The sequence below is a fragment of the Doryrhamphus excisus genome, chromosome 15 (assembly GCF_030265055.1).
Source record: "Doryrhamphus excisus isolate RoL2022-K1 chromosome 15, RoL_Dexc_1.0, whole genome shotgun sequence".
In the NCBI taxonomy this organism is placed as follows: Eukaryota; Metazoa; Chordata; class Actinopteri; order Syngnathiformes; family Syngnathidae; genus Doryrhamphus; species Doryrhamphus excisus.
This window is the reverse complement of record NC_080480.1, coordinates 18,655,622-18,676,958: the sequence shown is the minus strand read 5'-3', so window position 1 is coordinate 18,676,958 and position 21,337 is coordinate 18,655,622. Positions and strand designations below refer to the sequence as shown.

The 21,337-nt window shown below is 52.1% G+C and overlaps 4 protein-coding genes across 13 annotated transcripts; 2 read left to right on the top strand and 2 right to left on the bottom strand.

The window, feature by feature from the left end:
- The first annotated feature begins 1,057 nt into the window (after positions 1-1,057).
- On the top strand, positions 1,058-8,518 carry LOC131102818 (integrin alpha-3-like). The gene is made up of 28 exons (XM_058048381.1): positions 1,058-2,122; positions 2,236-2,403; positions 3,212-3,339; positions 3,404-3,489; positions 3,588-3,724; positions 3,805-3,911; positions 3,989-4,081; positions 4,164-4,223; positions 4,288-4,441; positions 4,525-4,718; positions 4,788-4,876; positions 4,983-5,116; positions 5,187-5,264; positions 5,337-5,398; positions 5,907-6,043; positions 6,124-6,267; positions 6,327-6,424; positions 6,486-6,654; positions 6,741-6,821; positions 6,885-6,964; positions 7,037-7,114; positions 7,180-7,282; positions 7,348-7,539; positions 7,598-7,723; positions 7,785-7,895; positions 7,959-8,057; positions 8,136-8,261; positions 8,399-8,518. The coding sequence occupies exons 2-28, from the start codon at positions 2,246-2,248 to the stop codon at positions 8,516-8,518; spliced, it is 3,144 nt and encodes a 1,047-aa protein (XP_057904364.1). The 5' UTR covers positions 1,058-2,122; positions 2,236-2,245.
- Positions 8,519-12,052: 3,534 nt separating this feature from the next.
- abi3a (ABI family, member 3a) lies at positions 12,053-20,010 on the bottom strand. 6 transcript variants are annotated; one of them, XM_058049586.1, is made up of 11 exons: positions 19,735-20,010; positions 19,021-19,191; positions 18,477-18,665; positions 18,058-18,116; positions 17,937-17,990; positions 17,228-17,859; positions 17,042-17,164; positions 16,816-16,932; positions 16,629-16,733; positions 16,441-16,536; positions 12,058-16,284 (listed from the first exon to the last, which is right to left on the bottom strand). In XM_058049586.1, exons 1-11 carry the CDS (start codon positions 19,861-19,863, stop codon positions 16,253-16,255), a joined length of 1,707 nt encoding a protein of 568 aa, XP_057905569.1. In that variant the 5' UTR covers positions 19,864-20,010; the 3' UTR covers positions 12,058-16,252. The 6 variants fall into 6 exon arrangements, with proteins under 6 accessions (XP_057905570.1, XP_057905569.1, XP_057905572.1 ...); XM_058049589.1 differs by having other exon boundaries at positions 12,059-16,284; positions 16,629-16,683; XM_058049585.1 differs by having other exon boundaries at positions 12,060-16,340.
- On the top strand, positions 12,064-15,373 carry LOC131103466 (interferon a3-like). The gene is made up of 6 exons (XM_058049764.1): positions 12,064-12,084; positions 12,205-12,366; positions 12,461-12,535; positions 12,609-12,761; positions 12,840-12,926; positions 15,287-15,373. The coding sequence occupies exons 1-6, from the start codon at positions 12,064-12,066 to the stop codon at positions 15,371-15,373; spliced, it is 585 nt and encodes a 194-aa protein (XP_057905747.1).
- Positions 20,011-20,149: 139 nt separating the features above from the next.
- On the bottom strand, positions 20,150-21,223 carry ccdc103 (coiled-coil domain containing 103). Of its 5 annotated transcripts, none has more exons than XM_058049615.1 (3): positions 21,114-21,223; positions 20,428-20,579; positions 20,150-20,337 (listed from the first exon to the last, which is right to left on the bottom strand). In XM_058049615.1, the coding sequence occupies exons 2-3, from the start codon at positions 20,574-20,576 to the stop codon at positions 20,190-20,192; spliced, it is 297 nt and encodes a 98-aa protein (XP_057905598.1). In that variant the 5' UTR covers positions 20,577-20,579; positions 21,114-21,223; the 3' UTR covers positions 20,150-20,189. The 5 variants fall into 5 exon arrangements, with proteins under 5 accessions (XP_057905598.1, XP_057905597.1, XP_057905595.1 ...); XM_058049614.1 differs by having other exon boundaries at positions 21,099-21,218; XM_058049612.1 differs by having other exon boundaries at positions 21,061-21,180.
- Between the last annotated feature and the right edge of the window lie 114 nt (positions 21,224-21,337).

Below are 21,337 nucleotides of genomic sequence, written 5' to 3'. Positions count from 1 at the left end.
ACCTACCTACCGTATCTACCCATCTACCTACCGTATCTACCCACCTACCTACCGTATCTACCCACCTACCTACCGTATCTACCCACCTACCTACCGTATCTACCCACCTACCTACCGTATCTACCCACCTACCTACCTACCTACCGTATCTACCCACCTACCTACCGTATCTACCCACCTACCTACCGTATCTACCCACCTACCTACCTACCTACAGTATCTACCTACCTACCTACAGTATCTACCCACCTACCTACCGTATCTACCCACCTACCTACCTACCTACAGTATCTACCCACCTACCTACCGTATCTACCCACCTACCTACCTACCTACAGTATCTACCCACCTACCTACCGTATCTACCCACCTACCTACCTACCTACAGTATCTACCCACCTACCTACCGTATCTACCCACCTACCTACCGTATCTACCTACCTACCTACAGCATCTACCCACCTACTACCGTATCTACCCACCTACAGCATCTACCTACCTACCGTATCTACCCATCTACCTACCGTATCTACCCACCTACCTACCGTATCTACCCACCTACCTACCTACCTACAGTATCTACCCACCTACCTACCGTATCTACCTACCTACCTACAGCATCTACCCACCTACTACCGTATCTACCCACCTACAGCATCTACCTACCTACCGTATCTACCCATCTACCTACCGTATCTACCCATCTACCTACCGTATCTACCCACCTACCTACCGTATCTACCTACCTACCTACAGCATCTACCCACCTACTACCGTATCTACCCACCTACAGCATCTACCTACCTACCGTATCTACCCATCTACCTACCGTATCTACCCACCTACCTACCGTATCTACCCATCTACCTACCGTATCTACCCACCTACCTACCTACCGTATCTACCCACCTACAGCATCTACCTACCTACCTACCTACCGTATATACCCACCTACCTACCGTATCTACCCACCTACCTACCGTATCTACCCACCTACCTACAGTATCTACTTACCTACCTACCGTATCTACCTACCTACCTACCGTATCTACCCACCTACAGTATCTACCTACAGTATCTACCCACCTACAGTATCTACCTACCGTATCTACCCACCTACAGTATCTACCTACCTACCGTATCTACCTACCTACCTACCGTATCTACCCACCTACCTACAGCATCTACCCACCTACAGCATCTACCCACCTACAGTATCTACCTACCTACCTACCGTATCTACCCACCTACAGTATCTACCTACCCACAGCATCTACCTACAGTATGTACCAACTTACAGTCCCTACCTACAAGGTGACATGATCCACGCTGTAAGAAGTCACGCTGTGTCATGAATGCACCACGGAGGGAGTGGCCCCATGCTGACTGTGAAGGTAAACGTAGACCAGTCCAACTGAACGGGGGCCTTGCGTATTAGGAGATCAATATTGTGCGCCAAGAACAACGGCGGACAAGGTGAGCATGTTCTTCTGCTGTGGACACCCGTGAAGAACCCGTACCAACCACTGGAACCAACTTCCACTCGGGCTTCCACCCACCCGAGACTTCAACACAGAGCTAGTTTATTCCAGCACACATGCTGATGGACCTTACCGTCCATCGTCCTGCTTCTTCTCAGCTACATGCCACCATGATGCCACCATGCCACCATGATGCCACCATGATGCCACCATGCCACCGTGATGCCACCATGATGCCAGCTACCATCACGCCTGCATTCAAGTGCTGTTTCCATTTAGGATAAGATGCTGATTGTGTCCTGTAGGGGGCGTGCTTGCTAGCCACCATCACACAGACAGGAAGCCAACACACACACAATCAAATCAAGGTGCCCTTACACTAACAAACCTCCTGGATCCTTGTGTGTGTGTGTGTGTGTGTGTGTGTGTGTGCGTGTGTGTGCGTGTGTGTGTGTGCGTGCGTGTGGGCGGGCGTGCAGACATGATTTCATCCGAGGGAGCCTGGGCTGGAGAATGAGAATGAGAGGCAGAGGCAACAGTGTGTCAGTGGATCAGTGGATCAGTGGACGAGGACGAGTCACGGCAAACTCAAACCGAGGACCTGACACACCTTGACCTTCTTCTTCATCTCAACTCAACACGTTTGTCTCCTTGTTTCCTTCCCTTTGGTTCCTACTCATCTCCACTCTTACTGATGCATGATGTTTATTCATGAGAAGTTCTTACACTAGCATGTCTCTGTGTATGTGGAAAGGTGCATCTCCATGGCAACGCATGCGTGTCTACTACTCACCATGTGCGTGTTTGTGTGCGCGGCGTCTAACGTGGACACGTCCTTCCCGCTGCTGAAGACCGGCACAGGTGGAAGCCTGTTTGGACTTTCTGTCGCTTTGCATCCTGATCTCAAGACGCACCGGTTCCTGTGAGTAACGTCCGTCCAACCATACATCCAACCTTGTATACCATCATCCATCCACCCTTGTATACCATCATCCAACCATCCAACCTTGTATACCATCATCCAACCATACATCCAACCTTGTATACCATCATCCATCCATCCATCCATCCTTGTATACCATCATCCAACCATACATCCAACCTTGTATACCATCATCCAACCATACATCCACCCATCCAACCTTGTATACCATCATCCATCCATCCAACCTTGTATACCATCATCCATCCATCCAACCTTGTATACCATCATCCATCCATCCATCCATCCAACCTTGTATACCATCATCCATCCATCCATCCATCCAACCTTGTATACCATCATCCATCCATCCATCCATCCAACCTTGTATACCATCATCCATCCATCCACCCTTGTATACCATCATCCATCCATCCTCCTATACCATCATCCATCCATCCATCCATCCAACCTTGTATACCATCATCCATCCATACATCCAACCTTGTATACCATCATCCATCCATCCATCCATCCAACCTTGTATACCATCATCCATCCATCCATCCATCCAACCTTGTATACCATCATCCATCCATCCACCCTTGTATACCATCATCCATCCATCCTCCTATACCATCATCCATCCATCCATCCATCCAACCTTGTATACCATCATCCATCCTGATGTCTCCATGGCTCCTGATACACACACACACACAATCCGGGCCACTGTCAGTGGTGTGTGTGTGTGTGTGTGTGTGACATGAGCAGCTTGGTGACCTTGTTTCCTGTGTCATGGTGAAAGACTATTGGTCGGAGCTCCCAGAGAGAAGGCGGAGCCCAATGTGGCCGCCAATCACACAGGGGGCGTGTACAGCTGCCCAATCACTGCCAACCAGTCAGACTGCAGCAGGATGTTGCTGATCAACCCAGGTAAGACACGCCTTCATCTCAGCCAATCAGAAGAGAGCTCATCCTACCGCCACACCTCTTTCAGACCTGAACGCATCCGAGGACCTGGTGGAGGACATGTGGCTTGGTGTGTCGCTGGCCAGTCAGGGGGCTCCTGGGGGGCGGGTCCTGGTGAGTGAGAAATGACTGACAGCTGCCAATGCGTGACGACATCACGCTAAAGCGTGGGCTGCCAGTACCACACCAACATGCTAACCGCCCATCTGCAGGCGTGCGGCCATCGCTTCACCAAGGTTTACGGCGCGTCCCAACTCAGACACATGATCGGTCGCTGTTACCTTCGTGGCAACGACCTACAGTACCACGACACAGACCATCACTGGCAGAACCCCGAGCAGGTCTGCAGGTAGGTCACATGACACCGGTGGGGTCACCGAGCAAGCCCTGCCCCCACCCCCACCCCAGTGTGTGTGTGTGTGTGTGCAGTCACCTGGGCGACGTCAGCACGGAGGTCATGTGCAACATGGGAATCTCCGCCACCATCACTCAAAGCGAGGTCATCGTGGGCTCGCCCGGAAGTTACCAATGGCAAGGTATCTTGGTCTTCAGTCCTGGTCTTACGTCTCTCTGGACTGGCTGTGGTCTCATTGAATGTCGGCTCACACTGAAGGAAACGTCCACGTCTCCTGGATGAACCCCCATCTTCTGTTCGACACCAGAAGGAGCTCCTTGAGCAACCTGCAGCGCAGGAACATCTACATAGGTCAAGCATCTCTTCCATAGCTCCATGCTAAACGCAAGATGCTGTCATGCGCCAACCTGAGTCCGTGCGTTCGTGCGTTCAGGGTATTCAGTCTGCCAGGCTCGGGCTCTTCTCTCTCTGGATGAAGACACCATCGTGACAGGTGAGGACTTCCTATTCTGTGGGTGATTGATGGGTTGATTGATTGGCGCCACGTTGAGGAGCAGGAGCACCTAAAGACACCAAGGAGGACGCTCGTGGTTCCGTGCTGCTGGTGCTCAAACAGCCAGGCTCGCTGACCGTCGGCCAGACGCTACGAGGAGAACAGACGGGTTCCTACTTTGGGAATGCCGTGGTGACCTCTGACCTTGACAACGATGGGTAAGGAAAGGCTCCGTCTTCCACGCCGTGTTCATCACTTGTCGAGGTTCGTAGTGCTTGCAATGACGGCGTGGGGGCTGCAGGTGGAGGGACCTGCTGGTGGGCGCTCCATTCTACTTCCAGCGGCAGCATGAAGAGGGCGGGGCGGTTTACCTCTACAAAAACGCAGGGGGTCGCTTTGACTCCCGACCCACCGTGGTGCTGAAGGGACCGGCCGGTTCGGCCTTTGGAATGTCACTGGCCGCCGCCGGAGACCTGAACCAAGACGGCTTCCAGGGTGAGGAATCTGCACCAGGAACGTGTGTGGTCAGGTGATGATGAGATGTCATGTGACCACGTATTGCAGACTTTGCAGTGGGAGCGCCGTTCCACGGAACAGGAAGCGTGATGATCTTTAGCGGGAGCAGAGACGGTGTGCCTACGGAACCGAGTCAGGTGACTGGTGGACCCGCACCACGGTGGACCAGCACCATGGTGGACCAGCACCATGGTGGACCAGCATGTGGACCTGTGTCTGACCGCGCTCCACCTCCCTTTCCAGGTGATCACAGGAAGCAGCGTGTCTCCTCGCTTCACAACCTTTGGATTCTCCCTGTCGGCCGGCCTCGACGTGGATGGGAACGGATACCCAGACCTACTGGTGGGATCTTTGGACGACACCGTGGCACTGCTCAGGTACTCGCAGCGCTTCCTGTGTCGCCTGGCGGCCATGAGCAACGCCTGCCTGACGTGATGTGTCGTGCAGGACTCGTGCCGTCATCCACCTCAGTAAAACCATAAGAGCGACTCCGGGCATCGTGGAACCCAGCGGCTGCGAATTCTGGTCAGATGATCCAGCCGCCACGCCGGCTGACAAGATGCTAACCTTTTGTGTGTCTGTGTGTTCGTGTGTCAGTGTTCAGGTGGAGGTGTGTTTCTCCGTCACGTCCAACATCGTCACGTCAAACCCAAACATTAGTGAGTGACACACGCACACACGGAATTCTATCAATATATCAAGAATTCTATCAAGAATTCTATCAATATATCAAGAATTCTATCAATAATTCTATCAATATATCAATAATTCTATCAATATATCAATAATTCTATCAATACGTATATCAATAATTCTATCAATTATCAAGAATTCTATCAATATATCAACATCAAGCTTGTTTATTCTTTTGAAGCTGAGCTGACTGACAGGACAAAGCCCCCCCCCGCAGACAAAGCGTCCTTGGGTGTCCTCTTGTCCTTGTCGCAAGCGTGTGTGCGTGAATAAATCACGTTAGCTAGCATGACGTGTGGGGGCATCCCCCACCAACACACCAAGCGCTCACCTTCTGGGGGCTTCTTGAATTGCTTTTGTTCAGCCGACCAATCAGAGACAAGGTCACGTGCTGCTAATGTTTGCTGTTGACATGCTAGCCACGTAGCATACGTGTGTGCGTGATGACAAACAGCCTCGCCATCCGTCTGCCAGACGTCCGCTTCACTGTGGCCGCTGATGTCACCAGCCTCAAGCCCCGCCTCCGTTTCTACGAGGGCGGGCAGAGTGTGTACTCGGGCGTCACGCTGGTGCCCGGACGTCGGTGTAAAATGTTGAAAGTTGGCCTTCAGGTGAGAAAACCTTCCGCGTGGCATGACTGAGAACGCCGCCATGATGTTGACTTTCAGGTTCTGCTCCATCTTCTTGTCAGAGTCCAATCCGGGACCACGTGGAACCGCTGGTCTTCTCACTTAACGCGTCTCTGCACCACAAGCAGCCCAAGAAACAAGACCTTGTCCGGGACCTGAGGTCCTTCCCGGTTTTGAGCCGGATCCCCCAGCCGATCAGGACGCAGGTCAGAAACTGGTAGAAACCTCCCGACCCAGGTCCTAACGTGTCACATGTCTTCATCAGGTCCACATCCAGAAGGCCTGCGGTTCTGATAACCGCTGCCACAGTAACCTGCAAATGACGGCCCGGTTCACAGACGTGCACCAGAACCCGCTGCCCGTGTGAGTGTTGATGTTAGCATCTGGGGTGAAGCGTCTCAGCTGATGGAACTGGTGGGTCCAGGTGGGCGGGTCGTCAGGTCTGGTTCTACCACGGCAGAGTTGAGCGACTGCTTCTGCAGGTCAACGTCAGCAACGTAGCATCACCACGGCGACCAGCAGAGGACGCTCACAACACGGTTTTGAACATCAGCATCCCGCCCTCGCTGGTCTACTCCGGAGTCCGAACTAAGGTGACCGATTCCCAAGCAGACCCGAGGACTTGACCCGCCAGGACCACAACCTTAAGACTTGTCCATTCAACCATGCCTCCTTCCAGGGCGGGGCCCAGGAAGTCCGGTGCGGTGCAGACGGTTCGGTTCAGTGCGAGCTGGGGAACCCATTGAGAAGCAACTCCACGGTAGGACGTCGTGCATCCGCCTATTGATCCCTCCCACTGCAGCCCACACAGCCTCTTCTCCAGGTTCAAGTGTGGATCATATTCCAGCCTTCCCAGATCACCTCAGACACCGCAGAGATCCAGACGGTGCTGCAGATGTCCACGTACGTGCACATGCTCCCTCGGCATGATGGCCGCTCAGACAGGTTGTGGTTTCATCTGCGTGTCGTGTCCAGGCTCAGCGAGCAGACAGACTTGTCTCCAGTCCTGGTCTCCATCGCGGTCAACTACTCGCTGGACATGACCCTCACGTTGTGAGTCCTTCCCCCTCTGGTGACCTCACAGCGACGACACGCTGACTTCTCACTGCTCATGACAGGAGCCGGCAGCCGGGGCCCGTCTTCTTCGGGGGTCACGTGGTCGGCGAATCAGCGATGAGGACGACAGAGGACGTGGGCAGTCCGCTTGTCTTCACCTTACAGGTTTGTCCCAGCCCACCTTGATCCATGGAGGCCCAATGGTGTCAGGTAGCGTCTCCCTCTGGTAGGTCCATGTGGGGGGGGGGCCACTCGGTCGCCTGGGTAACCTGGAGCTGGCATTCGATTGGCCGAGTGAGCTGTCCAACGGGAAGCGTCTACTCTACCTGGCAGAGATCATGGTCAGCGGCACCTCAGAACCTCACTGTGTTCCGTCAGGCAACGTGATCGACCCCCTCCACTTGACGGTAACCATGACAACGGCTTTGGGTGACAATGCTGTCCAGAACTAGCATGGAACTGCTGGAGCTTCTCTAACAGTTAGCAGAGGACCAGGGGGGCAGGAGGGGGAGGCGGAGTCCGGAGGAGGACGTGAAGCGGGACGGGTGGTCAGAAGAGAGTCCACCTGTCCCTCACCTGCAGGCTCAGGAGAAGTCTTACGTGCTGGTAGGACTTAACCGTTAGCACGCCACGTTGACACGCTAAGACAGTGCACGTGTCCCCCCAGGACTGCATGCACGGGGCCAGGTGCGTCCACTTTGTGTGTCCGCTGGTCCAGGTCTACAACAGCGCGTCAGTGACGCTGCGAGCCCGACTGTGGAACTCCACCATGTTGGAGGTACCAGTGTTCTATTCTCCCTCCATGTTTGTGGATCATCCCAAGTCCTCCATTGGATTGCAGCACTTCATGGACGCCAGGAAGGTGGTGCTCCGAGGCCGCGCCACTCTCAGGGTGTACACGGGAGGAGCCGACGTCAGCATGGATGCCCCCAGCACAGAGGTGCGTGCCCCCCCCCCCAAAAGCTGAGCTTGAACCAAACATGCATGAAAGATGAACCCGAGTTTGGGACGTTTGCAGATGGCGGTCCATGTCTATCCGGACCTCAAGCAGCGGGTGGACACCAGCGCCCTCGTGTGGGTCATTCTGGTGTCGGTCCTGGCCGGGGTGGCACTGCTGGCTCTGATCTGCCTGCTGCTGAAGGAGGTAATGTTGCTGCCCCCTGCTGGCCAGGAGGGCGGTAGTCTGAGACCCGGGTGGCTCTGCACGAGTCCTGCGTTCATTTCCTGTTGGATGGCTGTTCCCGTCACGTGGCTTTGGTGGCGTGCGTTCCTTTGTTGCAGTGCGGCTTCTTCACAAGACCAGCGGTCGTGCAGCATCAGGGGAGGATCGTTCGCAAAGACCACGCCATCGGTGCTAAGACCACGCCCAAACACTGGGTCACCTGGACCGCCATGCACTGACGCTGCTCGTCTCCATAGCAACGCCTGACCAATGTGCTTCCTGTAGTTCCTGCTCGGAGCAGCTGAGGTCGCTGCTGCATCAAAGATGTGTCGCGCCGCTAACCGGCAGTGACGTCATCCTGTCAATCACGACGTGGCGGACAAACACCTGCCAGTTCTACTCATGTGGCCAACATCCTGTAAAGCAAACCAAATGGCGGGAAAGTCTACTTACCCTTGTTAATCGTGTTTTTGGTAAAGGTGTGTTGCTAACGCTAATGCTAACAGTTGCTGTTTAGTAAACTGGACGTGTTTGTACGTGGATGATTAAAGTGGCCATCCTACTAACGACACTTGCTCTCTTTCATTTTGACTTCAGTACTTCTCCAGTATTTTACCCCCCAATTGGAAATACTAGAGAAGGTGGTAATATTTATTCATGTACGTGTACTGGACAGACCCAACCAGCAAAAACCCAATGGAGCGCAAGCAAGCGTATTCAGGAGTCAAATTGCATGTAGAGTACTAGAAATGTGTACATGTTGGTAGGTCTGCATTGAAACGATTTGAGAAGCCCTGCTTTCCTTCCATAAGCTCAGTGCCAAATAAGGCATTGTAACCATGGGGGAGGATATTCCACAAACACAAATGTTTGGGACCCCGTCTAACTCCAACCAGGAAACAGCATCCACCTGACCCGCAACGCTCCTCCAGGTTCTACCACACGCTCAGGTCCAAGTCTTCTTCATTCCAATCTTCCTCTTCAGCAGGAAGCTGCATCACCTGATGGACATCATCATCATCATCATCATCATGCTGAGCACAGAACACAGACCCACACCACCACTGACCTGGTCTTGGTCTTGGTCCCAGTCCCGGACCTGCACCAGTCCCGCAGTCTCCTCAAAGAGATGGTCTGTTGTCTGCCGCAGCTCCACCATCACCTTCCCGTCACCTGAGGCACACACGCACGCATCAGCAAACCTGTGGGCGACACCAAGCGCACATGCTAGCGTGGGCGCTACCACCTAGCAGCACCAGCAGAACCCTGGAGAAGGCCTCAACCAAAGCTTTCTCTCGCACCATCCTGTGCAGCTTACACCGCTTCTGCACCACCGCGTCGGGACCTGAACACGCACACACACGCACGCACACACACGCACACACACGCACACACACACACACACACAGGGGCGCTGTGGTAGAGTCCAGAATGTGGGCGCCACCCACCTGTGCAGGTGAAGCTGTCCTGCAGCAGCGCCGCTCCTCGGGTGGTCACGCCGTGACGGGGGAAAGAGAGCTGCAGCAGGCAGCCCAACTTCAGCGTCTGGCTGGCCCCGCCCCCTGCCTCCTCATCCACGGGGAGCTCCTTCAGCTGAGAGAAAGAACGTCAAAAAGTGTGCAGTCCGCCATCCCGTCCTCGTGGACGTCACCCAAGAAGACTGATGATGGTTTCAAATATTAGTCAACTTTATTTGTAGAATATGAGTCAGGGGTCAGGGGTTAGGGGTCAGGGGTTAGGGGTCAGGGAGCTTTCTATCAATCACACCGATCGCTAGAACATTCTCACTGTGATGATGTCAGAGGTCCAGCCGTTGAATCCAAGGCAATGATTGGCCAGCGACACACAGTGGGCGTGGCTCAGAGGTCTGCTGCCAAACAGGAAGTGAGGTGTCTGTTTGGCGCTGAGCCTCACCTGACACACACACACACACACGTGTGTCTGAGCTCCACTGATGATGAAATATGATGATGAAACAAGGTGTGGTGACACCTGACCAAGAGTGGGCGGGGAAAACTCACCTTGAGAGGAGCGTTCAGGAAGAGCGAGCGTCCATCTGTGTGCTGCTGGGCTTTCCGGGCGTGAGCGGCCGAGTAGAACTTGATGAGGGCGTAGAAGCCGGGCGTGCTCAGGGGGGCGTTAGGACACACCTTCAACAGGTAGAGCGGTCCGAAGGAGGAGAAGACGCCATGCAAGCCCTCCTGGAAACACACACGCACGCGCACACACACACACACACACACACACACACTTTGGCGTGAGTGTGGCTGAATGTCTCACTGACGTAAACATAGTACCGGCATATAGATCATATTCACATAGATAATGATGGAATATAGATCATATTCACATAGATAATGATGGAATATAGATCATATTCACATAGATAATAATGGCATATAGATCATATTCACATAGATAATAATGGCATATAGATCATATTCACATAGATAATAATGGAATATAGATCATATTCACATAGATAATAATGGCATATAGATCATATTCACATAGATAATAATGGAATATAGATCATATTCACATAGATAATAATGGAATATAGATCATATTCACATAGATAATGATGGAATATAGATCATATTCACATAGATAATAATGGAATATAGATCATATTCACATAGATAATAATGGAATATAGATCATATTCACATAGATAATGGAATATAGATCATATTCACATAGATAATGATGTAATATAGATCATATTCACATAGATAATAATGGCATATAGATCATATTCACATAGATAATAATGGAATATAGATCATATTCACATAGATAATGATGTAATATAGATCATATTCACATAGATAATAATGGAATATAGATCATATTCACATAGATGGCAGCCTCCGTGACGCCTGTCTCGATGTCCCACACAAACAGAGTCTTGTTGTTCTCCACGGGAACCACAAACTCCACGATGTCCACCTCCATCGCACCCGCCTAAAACGACGGCCTTTCTGTGTAAGGAAAACAATTTAGCGCCTCTCTTAGCGTCCGAGTTGGCGCAAAGTGAGCGTCAAGGAAAAGCCAACACGTTCAGTAGAGTCTACGAGACTGACGAAGCGTTTAAAACGACGACATGAACTAAAGTCGGCTCCATCCGGTCTCCATCCCACAGGTGCCGAAGAACAGATACGGCGCCTTCCGTAAACGGGCGGGGCCTAAGGTGAGAACCAATGAAAACACAGCTCTGGGTGACGACATCGCCAGTAGCCAGTCAAAGCCTTCGCTTTCCGATCACATGACCAGGTTTCAGCGTGGCCCTAAAATGTCCTCAACAGAAGCAGAGTGGAATAAAAACACTGAAAGACAATAAAATACACGCCGGCGTCTTCGTGACAAGAACCGAATCAAGTCAAGCGAAATGGAAGCTCACAAATAAATGGAAACAATGACGTCACCTCGGTGATTCCCTCGCGATCAGAAAGTGAAACCGGAAAATGGGATCTCCAAAATAAAAAAGTGACGTTATTCGTTTAATTGTTTAAAAATGTTCTTAGAATATTTGTAACCCGATCGCTCACGATCAGCACAGACGATCCCGGTTTTCCCAATGCTGGCATGTTGACCGGGAAAGTTGCAAAGCAAGTAATCCATGTAATGCACTTCGGAAAAGGAAAGTGAAGGGACTTCCTGCACACGCTTTTCATTTGGTGACGTCACACGTCACCTTCTTTGTATGACAACTTTATCGATCACGTTTCACAAAGACGTTATTCTATTGTTGGAATCCCTTCTAATGACAATGCAATGAGTCATGACCCACACCTGTCTGGCTGTGCGTGTGCGTGCGCGTGTGTGAGCGTGCGCGCGCGCGCGTGTAGATGGAAAGTGAGAGTAGAAACAGAATTTGGGCCATTTTCTTTTTCCTCCGTGAATATAAGTCCTCGCCCGGCAGCATGATGGACACTGCAGGATCCTCATCCTCATCCTCATCATGGCCAGACTGACACACGTGCTCGTCCTCCTCTCCTGCGTGCTCCTCCGCGCGCTGTGCTGTGATTGGCTGCGACGTTACGGGGCCTTGAGTGACAGGTGTCTGTCTCTGGTGCAGGTCCTGGTAGGTTGGCGTCCAGGTCTCTCAGCCTCCATGCGTTCAGGTCTCACTGCCTCCATCCACCAGCACCTGAACAAAGCTGCTCTTCTTCTTCCAGGGCCATCCCGTGGAGGACCGGGACAGTCCGCTTCCTTTCCCGAGAGGACTTTACAAACTGGCGAGGAAGTCCGAGGTAAGTTTGGCGCTCCGAGAGCTTCCCTTGTCCTCGGCCAATCGGAGCAGATGTTAACGGTCTCCCCGTGCAGGTGGCCTGCAAGATGGCGTTTGTGCGGGACAGTCTGGGACATATTCTGGACCTCTACCAGGAAGTGGACGACACCGCCGCCGGCTGGGACGCCGACCGGACCGAGGAGCTCCTGGTGGTCCTGCACAGGCAGAAGGACGAGGTCGCCGGCTGCGTAAGTCACCTCTGACCTCTTACCTTCTACGCAGGAAGTCAGAAACTTGACTCCTCCTCCTTCCCTCCACTCTCAAAGGTTTCGCCCGGGAACTCCACCTGCTCCTTCGCCGAACCGCTCCAGCGATACTACCGGACCCTCGCCGCTGCTGCGCTCAACCGCACCGTAAGTGGACTCACCGCTACCACAACAAGTACTCACCACTACCACAACAAGTACTCACCACTACCACACCAAGTACTCACCACTACCACAACAACTACTCACCACTACCACAACAAGTACTCACGACTACCACACCAAGTACTCACCACTACCACACCAAGTACTGACCACTACCACACCAAGTACTCACCACTACCACAACAAGTACTCACCGCTACCACACCAAGTACTCACCGCTACCACACCAAGTACTCACCGCTACCACAACAACTACTCACCGCTACCACACCAAGTACTCACCACTACCACACCTTAAGTGTACTCACCGCTACCACAACAAGTACTCACCACTACCACACCTTAAGTGTACTCACCGCTACCACAACAACTACTCACCACTACCACACCTTAAGTGTACTCACCGCTACCACAACAACTACTCACCACTACCACACCAAGTACTCACCACTACCACAACAAGTACTCACCGCTACCACAACAAGTACTCACCACTACCACACCAAGTACTCACCACTACCACAACAAGTACTCACCACTACCACACCATAAGTGTACTCACCACTACCACAACAAGTACTCACCACTACCACACCAAGTACTCACCACTACCACTACAACTACTCACAACTACCACAACAAGTACTCACCACTACCACACCTCAAGTGTACTCACCACTACCACAACAAGTACTCACGACTACCACAACAACTACTCACCACTACCACACCTTAAGTGTACTCACCGCTACCACAACAAGTACTCACCACTACCACACCAAGTACTCACCACTACCACAACAAGTACTCACCGCTACCACACCAAGTACTCACCGCTACCACACCAAGTACTCACCGCTACCACAACAACTACTCACCGCTACCACACCAAGTACTCACCACTACCACACCTTAAGTGTACTCACCGCTACCACAACAAGTACTCACCACTACCACACCTTAAGTGTACTCACCGCTACCACAACAACTACTCACCACTACCACACCTTAAGTGTACTCACCGCTACCACAACAACTACTCACCACTACCACACCAAGTACTCACCACTACCACAACAAGTACTCACCGCTACCACAACAAGTACTCACCACTACCACACCAAGTACTCACCACTACCACAACAAGTACTCACCACTACCACACCATAAGTGTACTCACCACTACCACAACAAGTACTCACCACTACCACACCAAGTACTCACCACTACCACTACAACTACTCACAACTACCACAACAAGTACTCACCACTACCACACCTCAAGTGTACTCACCACTACCACAACAAGTACTCACGACTACCACAACAACTACTCACCACTACCACACCTTAAGTGTACTCACCGCTACCACAACAAGTACTCACCACTACCACACCAAGTACTCACCACTACCACACCATAAGTGTACTCACCGCTACCACAACAAGTACTCACCACTACCACAAGTACTCACCACTACCACCAACTACTCACCACTACCACACCAAGTACTCACCACTACCACACCATAAGTGTACTCACCGCTACCACAACAAGTACTCATCGCTACCACACCATAAGTGTACTCACCGCTACCACAACAAGTACTCACAACTACCACACCAAGTACTCACCACTACCACACCTTAAGTGTACTCACTGCTACCACAACAAGTACTCACCGCTACCACACCAAGTACTCACCGCTACCACAACAAGTACTCACGACTACCACACCAAGTACTGACCACTACCACAACAAGTACTCACCACTACCACACCATAAGTGTACTCACCACTGTCACACCAAGTACTCATGACTCCCACACTAAGTACTCATGACTACTACACCAAGTACATGACTCCCACACTAAGTACTCATGACTTCCACACCAAGTACATGAGTCCTACACTAAGTACTCATGACTCCCAGGCTGCTGCTGTTTGATTGGCCAGCAGTACAGGTGCCAGTAGTACAGGTGCCAGTAGTACAGGTGCCAGTAGTACAGGTGCCAGTAGTACAGGTGCCAGTAGTACAGGTGCCAGCAGTACAGGTGCCAGTAGTACAGTGTAAAAATACCAATAAAAATCAGCAGTCCTTTACAAGAATAAAGCCAAATATGAAGTACTGTTACAAATACACAAATAAAAAGTATTCCCAACCCCGCTCTAAATATTCTCGTCCAAGTAATCCAAGTACTCTGATCACAAGCATGCACAGCCACTTCTAGTCTTAGAAGTACTTCCAGTCTAAATACTCACTGTAAATACTCTTCAAGTGTTCTCAGCCACACTGCAACATGTACTGTGATACTGAAGTACTGCGTGTGTGTGTTTACAGGCAGGCAGCAATGCATCATGGGAGTTGGTCCGTGGTGAAAGTAAACTTCATCTGCAACAGCTCCACTTGCTGGTGGCCGCCATGTGACGTCCTCCACCCCCAGCAGGGGGCGCCACTAGTTTTTACTGCTTATTTATTTATGGATTTATTTATGGATGTATTTATTTTATTTGTTGACCAACAAGAAATAAACTCTTTCTTTCTTGACACAAGATGGATTTGATTGGGGAAAAGCAAAAGAGGTTGTGAGGGCGGAGATTCAAGCTAGTCAGGATTGGAGTAGTTCTAGGGGCGGAGCTTCAAGCTAGTCACAGGATTGGAGTAGTTCTAGGGGCGGAGCTTCAAGCTAGTCACAGGATTGGAGTAGTTCTAGGGGCGGAGCTTCAGGCTAGTCACAGGATTGGAGTAGTTCTAGGGGCGGAGCTTCAAGCTAGTCACAGGATTGGAGTAGTTCTAGGGGCGGAGCTTCAGGTTAGTCACAGGATTGGAGTAGTTCTGGGGCGGAGCTTCAGGCTAGTCACAGGATTGGAGTAGTTCTAGGGGCGGAGCTTCAAGCTAGTCACAGGATAGGAGTAGGCCTAGGGGCGGAGCTTTAAGCTAGTCACAGGATTGGAGTAGTTCTAGGGGCGGAGCTTCAAGCTAGTCACAGGATTGGACATAGTTCTAGGGGCGGAGCTTCAGGCTAGTCACAGGATTGGAGTAGTTCTAGGGGCGGAGCTTCAGGCTAGTCACAGGATAGGAGTAATTCTAGGGGCGGAGCTTCAAGCTAGTCAGGATTGGAGTAGTTCTAGGGGCGGAGCTTCAAGCTAGTCACAGGATTGGAGTAGTTCTAGGGGCGGAGCTTCAGGCTAGTCACAGGATTGGAGTAGTTCTAGGGGCGGAGCTTCAAGCTAGTCACAGGATTGGACGTAGTTCTTGGGGAAGAAGCCTCGCTTGCCCTTCAGGACGCCCTGGTACCATCCGTTGTCATGGCGACGTGTCAGGTAGATGACATCCCCCTGGGTGATTGACAGGTGGTGTGGCTTCAAGGCGTCATAGCAGTACAGCGCCACCACTGGCCAAACAACACATCACCGCTGTTAGTGCTGCTGGGGTGGGGTGGGTGGGGGTGGGGGGCTGGGGGGTGGGGGGTCAGGCCATGAGAGCTGCAGTACCTTTCTCCAGGTAATGTGGGGGGGCGCCACTGTCCTGCGTCTCCACAGCATCCTGGTCCAACAGGGGAGAGGGCGGGAGGACCGGCAGCTCCAGATCTGAGAAAAGAGCACAGGACAGTTCATTGGCCGGTCAGGTAGAAGAGGGCGGGGCTTGAGCTGATTTCCAGGTAGGACCAGAAGAAGCTTACCCAGGTGCTCCAGGCGAGCGGGGAGGCCGGCCCGCAGCAAGGAGGCAGCAAGAGGCTGGGGGGGGGCGTGCGGGGGCGGGTAGGGTGGGGGAGGGGGGATCATGACTGACAGAGAGAAAGCGGGAAAGAAGCGATGCTCTTCATGATTGACAAGCTTGGCTGGAGGCTGTGGAAAGTCTGAGCTTACGTGATTGGACGGCGGGCAGGAAGAGAGAGCGAGTGTGGCGGCGGCGGACCCTCAAAGAGAGGGAGCGAGTGGGGGGGGGTGAGCGGCGCCGGCGACTCCTCCCGGAGGGGAGAGGTGCTGCAGAAGCAAACACACATGATGGACACCCGCCCACAAGCTGTAGCAAAGCTCTGATTGGCCCATCGACACCTCACTCAACCCCCACGTGTTTGTGTGTGATTACTACCGTCCACTTCCTGGCTCGATGGGGGCGGGGCCGGAAACTCGCCGTCATCATCGGACAGTGGAGGAAAGGCGTGGTCATCGGTGGGAGGGGGCGATGGCAGGGGGGGGCTGCTCTCCTCCACCACTGAGCACACACACGGGACATGGTTACCATGGTGACAGGCTGCAAACACCACATCATCCTCACCTGTCTCCAGACATAAGGGCGGAGTCAGAGGTAGGACCATTTCAGAGGGTGGAGGGGGTGGAGCCACCGGCATCGCAGAGGAGTCAGGTGGAGGGGGCGGAGCCAGGATCTCAGAGGAGTCAGGTGGAGGGGGCGGAGCCTGGATCTCAGAGGAGTCAGGTGGAGGGGGCGGAGCCACCAGGATCTCAGAGGAGTTGGGTGGAGGGGGCGGAGCCATCAGGACTTCAGAGGAGATGGATTGAGGGGGCGGAGCCATCGGGATAGAGTCGGGTGGAGGGGGTGGAGCCAACACGATCTCAGAGTCGGGTGGAGGGGGCGGAGCCAACAGGATCTCAGAGTCGGGTGGAGGGGGCGGAGCCATCAGGATATCAGAGTCGGGTGGAGGGGGCGGAGCCATCAGGATATCAGAGTCGGGTGGAGGGGGCGGAGCCATCAGGTTATCAGAGTCTGGTGGAGGGGGCGGAGCCATCAGGTTATCAGAGTCTGGTGGAGGGGGCGGAGCCATCAGGTTATCAGAGTCTGGTGGAGGGGGCGGAGCATCATCAGCTGGTGTGGTGATGACGTCACCTTCAGGTAGCGCTTGCCACATGGCGGGGACTGTGGGCGGAGCCACAGGTTTCCCAAAGGTGGAGCTCCAAGAGAGAAGAACATTTGCTGTGAGGTTAAATGAAGTCTTTATCTTCAGCCGGTGCATGGGTGAACATGATACCTGCCACCAGGGGGCGCCAGCAGACACTGGCTAGCTCCTGCAGGCTTGCTGGTCCTGCAAGGCAAAGCAGTTGGAGGAGGAGGAGGAGAGGAGGAGGGGGGGGGGGGGAATAAAAGCCCACCTGATGGAGGCTCCCTTCTTCCGGACGCTTCCAGCTCGCTCCCATTGTTTCCCAGTGAGCTGGGGGAGGGGAAGGGGGGGGGGGGGGGGGGGGAGTCCAGTATGAATGAAGCCTCAGTCTAAGGCTAATGAGCCTCTACAAATATTTTCCCACGCTCAACAAAGGTGTGTGTGTGTGTGTGTGTGTGTGTGTGTGTGTGTGTAGCACTTTCAGGGATCCCAAAGGCGAACGTGCGTGCGTGCGTGCGTGCGTGCGTGCGTGTGCGTAGTAGGTCATGTTGTTGAATAAAAGAGAGACAGACGGACAGAAGAGAGAACAGAAAGTGAGCTTCCTGCATCAGTAACCACTTCCTGTTAGCACGGCGCTCTTCTGCTCGTGTTGTGCTTGCCTACTAATGAGGTCACGTGACACGCGCTCACCTTCATGCCGTGACCCACGTTGTCCAGCTGCTGGTAGCTGATTGGACGGCGGCTGTACGGAGGGCGGGGCTGCGAGCTGAGGGCCGGCTGGGACGGCGGGAGGACCTTTGGGCCGCGTGGGACCCGTCTGACCGCCGTGAAGATGCCAATTTCTTTGCGAGAAACTTTCTCACGGTGCATCTCCACCGTCTGGTGTTGATAGACAGCAAAGCACACGTGAACATCTACCAATCATCTACCAATCATTCCATCTAGCTTCTCGTGGCAGTCCATCTGGAATTAACAGCTGGCATTGAACGCAACACAAGCACAATAGAAAACACTCTGCTGTCATCCGCTTTCTCTTCTTCTCATCACAATTACTACACACACACACACACACGCATGCATGCACACGCACACACACACACACACACGCACAGTGTCAGGATGCTGAATGAGCGCCACACTACTGCATGGTGGGAAGTGTAGTATTTGTGTAGTATTTGTGTAGTATTTGTGTAGTATTTGTGTGTTGGAGAAGCCAAAGGCGGGACGGACTGACCTGGCCAATCAGATTGATGGAAGACTCCATGTGGCGAAGCTGATTGGTCTGCGCGTCCAGCAGACTTAGCACGCTCGTAGCCAACGTGCTAACCTGGTAGGCGATGCTGGCCAGCGACTGCGCCGCCAGGTTCTTGGTCTCCTCCAACGCCTTCAGGCCGCCGTCGCTCGACTGTCACATGACCACACCGCCTTAGCCTAGCTTAGCATCAGCTTCGTCTTTGCAGTACTAAGCCATGTACTACTTTGTACTACTAACCAAGGAATGAAGGAGGAGGACAACATGTACTACAAGCCTGTTGTTTTAGCAGTACTGACGTACATGTAGTAGCAGTACTAGCCTGTTGCTGCGTGCGCATGTAGTAGTACTTTTAGTAGTACTACAAGCCTGTTGTTTTAGCAGTACTGACGTACATGTAGTAGCAGTACTAGCCTGTTGCTGCGTGCGCATGTCGTAGTACTTTTAGTAGTACTACAAGCCTGTTGTTTTAGCAGTACTGACATAGATGTAGTAGCCGTACTAGCCTGTTGCTGCGTGGGCATGTAGTAGTACTATTAGTGGTACTACAAGCCTGTTGTCTGTAGTACTTGTAATAACAGGTGTAGTATTAGTAGTACTGCTATGTGTATAGATGTATGATCTAGTCGTACTAGTTGTGTGACTATAGTGGTAGTCAGATAGATAGATTTAGTACTTTTATGTAGTAGTACTAACCTGTTGCTGTGTGTAGTTGTTGTAGCAGTAGTCGGCCACGTCTAGGAGGTTGTTGTAGTTTTCCAGTAGTAGTTTTCTTGCTTTGGGAGCCTCGTGGAGGATTTTCATGACTTCCTCCTTCATCTTCATCTTCTTCTTCTCGGAAGCGGGAAACAGGAAGCACACAAAACACAAATAAAAACGAACAGCGGCTGCGGACGAGCTCCGATGATGAAGATGATTTCCGGTGTGCGCGAGGCACCTGTCCCGCTCAAAGATCGTGTCTCCAGGGGGAGGTCGCGATCATTAAACAGGTCCGAGTGAGATGTCTGTCTCATCCTCTCACGTGCACGCACGCGCAAAACAACGCGCGTTCACGAGAGGCTTAAGCAGGACGTCTCGGCATCGCCGCCTGCTGGTCAAAGATCAGTTCGTCTTGTTTGGTCAACATTTCATTTATTCTTTCTTTTCCCATCCTAGTCTCCAGTACTGGTGTTCACACTAGAACTGGTCGGGGTCCCGGGCGTACAGGTGTGGGGTCCCAGCAGGGGGTTCCAAGGTTGTTTCCGTGGATTCTTGTCGTGGCGTTGTAGTGGCTTCAGGTGACAGGACAGGACGATGTCTCTAAAATAAAAACGAGATATCACAACAAACATGTCCAGGTCCCGGAAGTAAAAGCACCCAGCAGGGGATGGCGGCAAAGGTTGTTCCGACCTGAACTGCTGGTAGGAGGACACCCCCTGACTGACGGCTCTCAGTTTGGCGTCGTTCTCTCGTTTGTATTTGTGCTCCGACTCGACACTACTCTTCAACTCTTTTTCCAAGGCGGAAAAGTCGATTACGTCGCGCTGGGGGGATGCCATCACCTGGTGACGTCACACAGTAAAACACACGACTTCTTCAAGATGGCTGACTTGTTGACAAAAATGTCACATTACCCCGAACATTAGCCGCAACTACATCACGTGGAGGCTATCTGCTAACAGCAAACTACTGCTGTTTGACGGTAGCTTCTATGCTAACCTGTAAAAGTAAACTAATGCTGATTGAGGTTAGCTTCTATGCTAACCTGTAAAAGTAAACTAATGCTGATTGAGGTTAGCTTCTATGCTAACCTGTAAAAGTAGACTAATGCTGTTTAACGTTAGCTTCTATGCTAACCTGTAAACGTTAAACTAATGCTGTTTAACTTTAGCTTCTATGCTAACCTGTAAAAAAGAACTAATGCTGTTTGAGATTATCGTCTATGCTAACCTTTAAAAGTAAACGAATGCTGTTTAACGTTAGCTTCTATGCTAACCTGTAAACGTTAAACTAATGCTGTTTAACTTTAGCTTCTATGCTAACCTGTAAAAGCAAACGGTTGCTGACGTCAAACTTGTTACCAAAAGCAGTTAGACCTCTTCGTGTTAGATGCTCGCACTTCCGTCTTCAAACGAGCGAAACACAGCGTTTCCATGACGACCGGCATCAGTACGGAAAGCAGGAGAGTCCAAACCTGTTGTAGATGACACGCTGGTACGTTTCAACTCCAGTCTAATAAATAATGCTTGAGGTGCGCCCCCCCTCCTTCCGCTCGTTACTGTATGTACAATGTATGTACTGTATGTACAGAGTCAATATT

Bases quoted from the DNA above. Each gene is read 5' to 3' on its own strand.
- abi3a (XM_058049585.1), bottom strand. From the start codon at position 19,863: ATGAAGATGAAGGAGGAAGTCATGAAAATCCTCCACGAGGCTCCCAAA. The intron at 18,117-18,476 runs GTGAGCGCGTGT...CCCCTCCCCCAG, and splicing joins ACGTGGGTCACGGCATGAAG to CTCACTGGGAAACAATGGGA. The intron at 16,734-16,815 runs GTAAGCTCAGAC...TCTCTCTGTCAG, and splicing joins CCTGCCCGCCGTCCAATCAC to TCATGATCCCCCCTCCCCCA.
- LOC131102818 (XM_058048381.1), top strand. From the start codon at position 2,246: ATGGCAACGCATGCGTGTCTACTACTCACCATGTGCGTGTTTGTGTGC. The intron at 6,044-6,123 runs GTGAGAAAACCT...TCTTCTTGTCAG, and splicing joins TGTTGAAAGTTGGCCTTCAG to AGTCCAATCCGGGACCACGT. The intron at 7,724-7,784 runs GTAGGACTTAAC...GTGTCCCCCCAG, and splicing joins AGGAGAAGTCTTACGTGCTG to GACTGCATGCACGGGGCCAG.
- ccdc103 (XM_058049611.1), bottom strand. The intron at 20,338-20,427 runs GTCGGAACAACC...TTTTTATTTTAG, and splicing joins TCCTCCTACCAGCAGTTCAG to AGACATCGTCCTGTCCTGTC.
- LOC131103466 (XM_058049764.1), top strand. From the start codon at position 12,064: ATGACCCACACCTGTCTGGCT. The intron at 12,367-12,460 runs GTAGGTTGGCGT...TTCTTCTTCCAG, and splicing joins TGTCTCTGGTGCAGGTCCTG to GGCCATCCCGTGGAGGACCG. The intron at 12,536-12,608 runs GTAAGTTTGGCG...CTCCCCGTGCAG, and splicing joins AACTGGCGAGGAAGTCCGAG to GTGGCCTGCAAGATGGCGTT.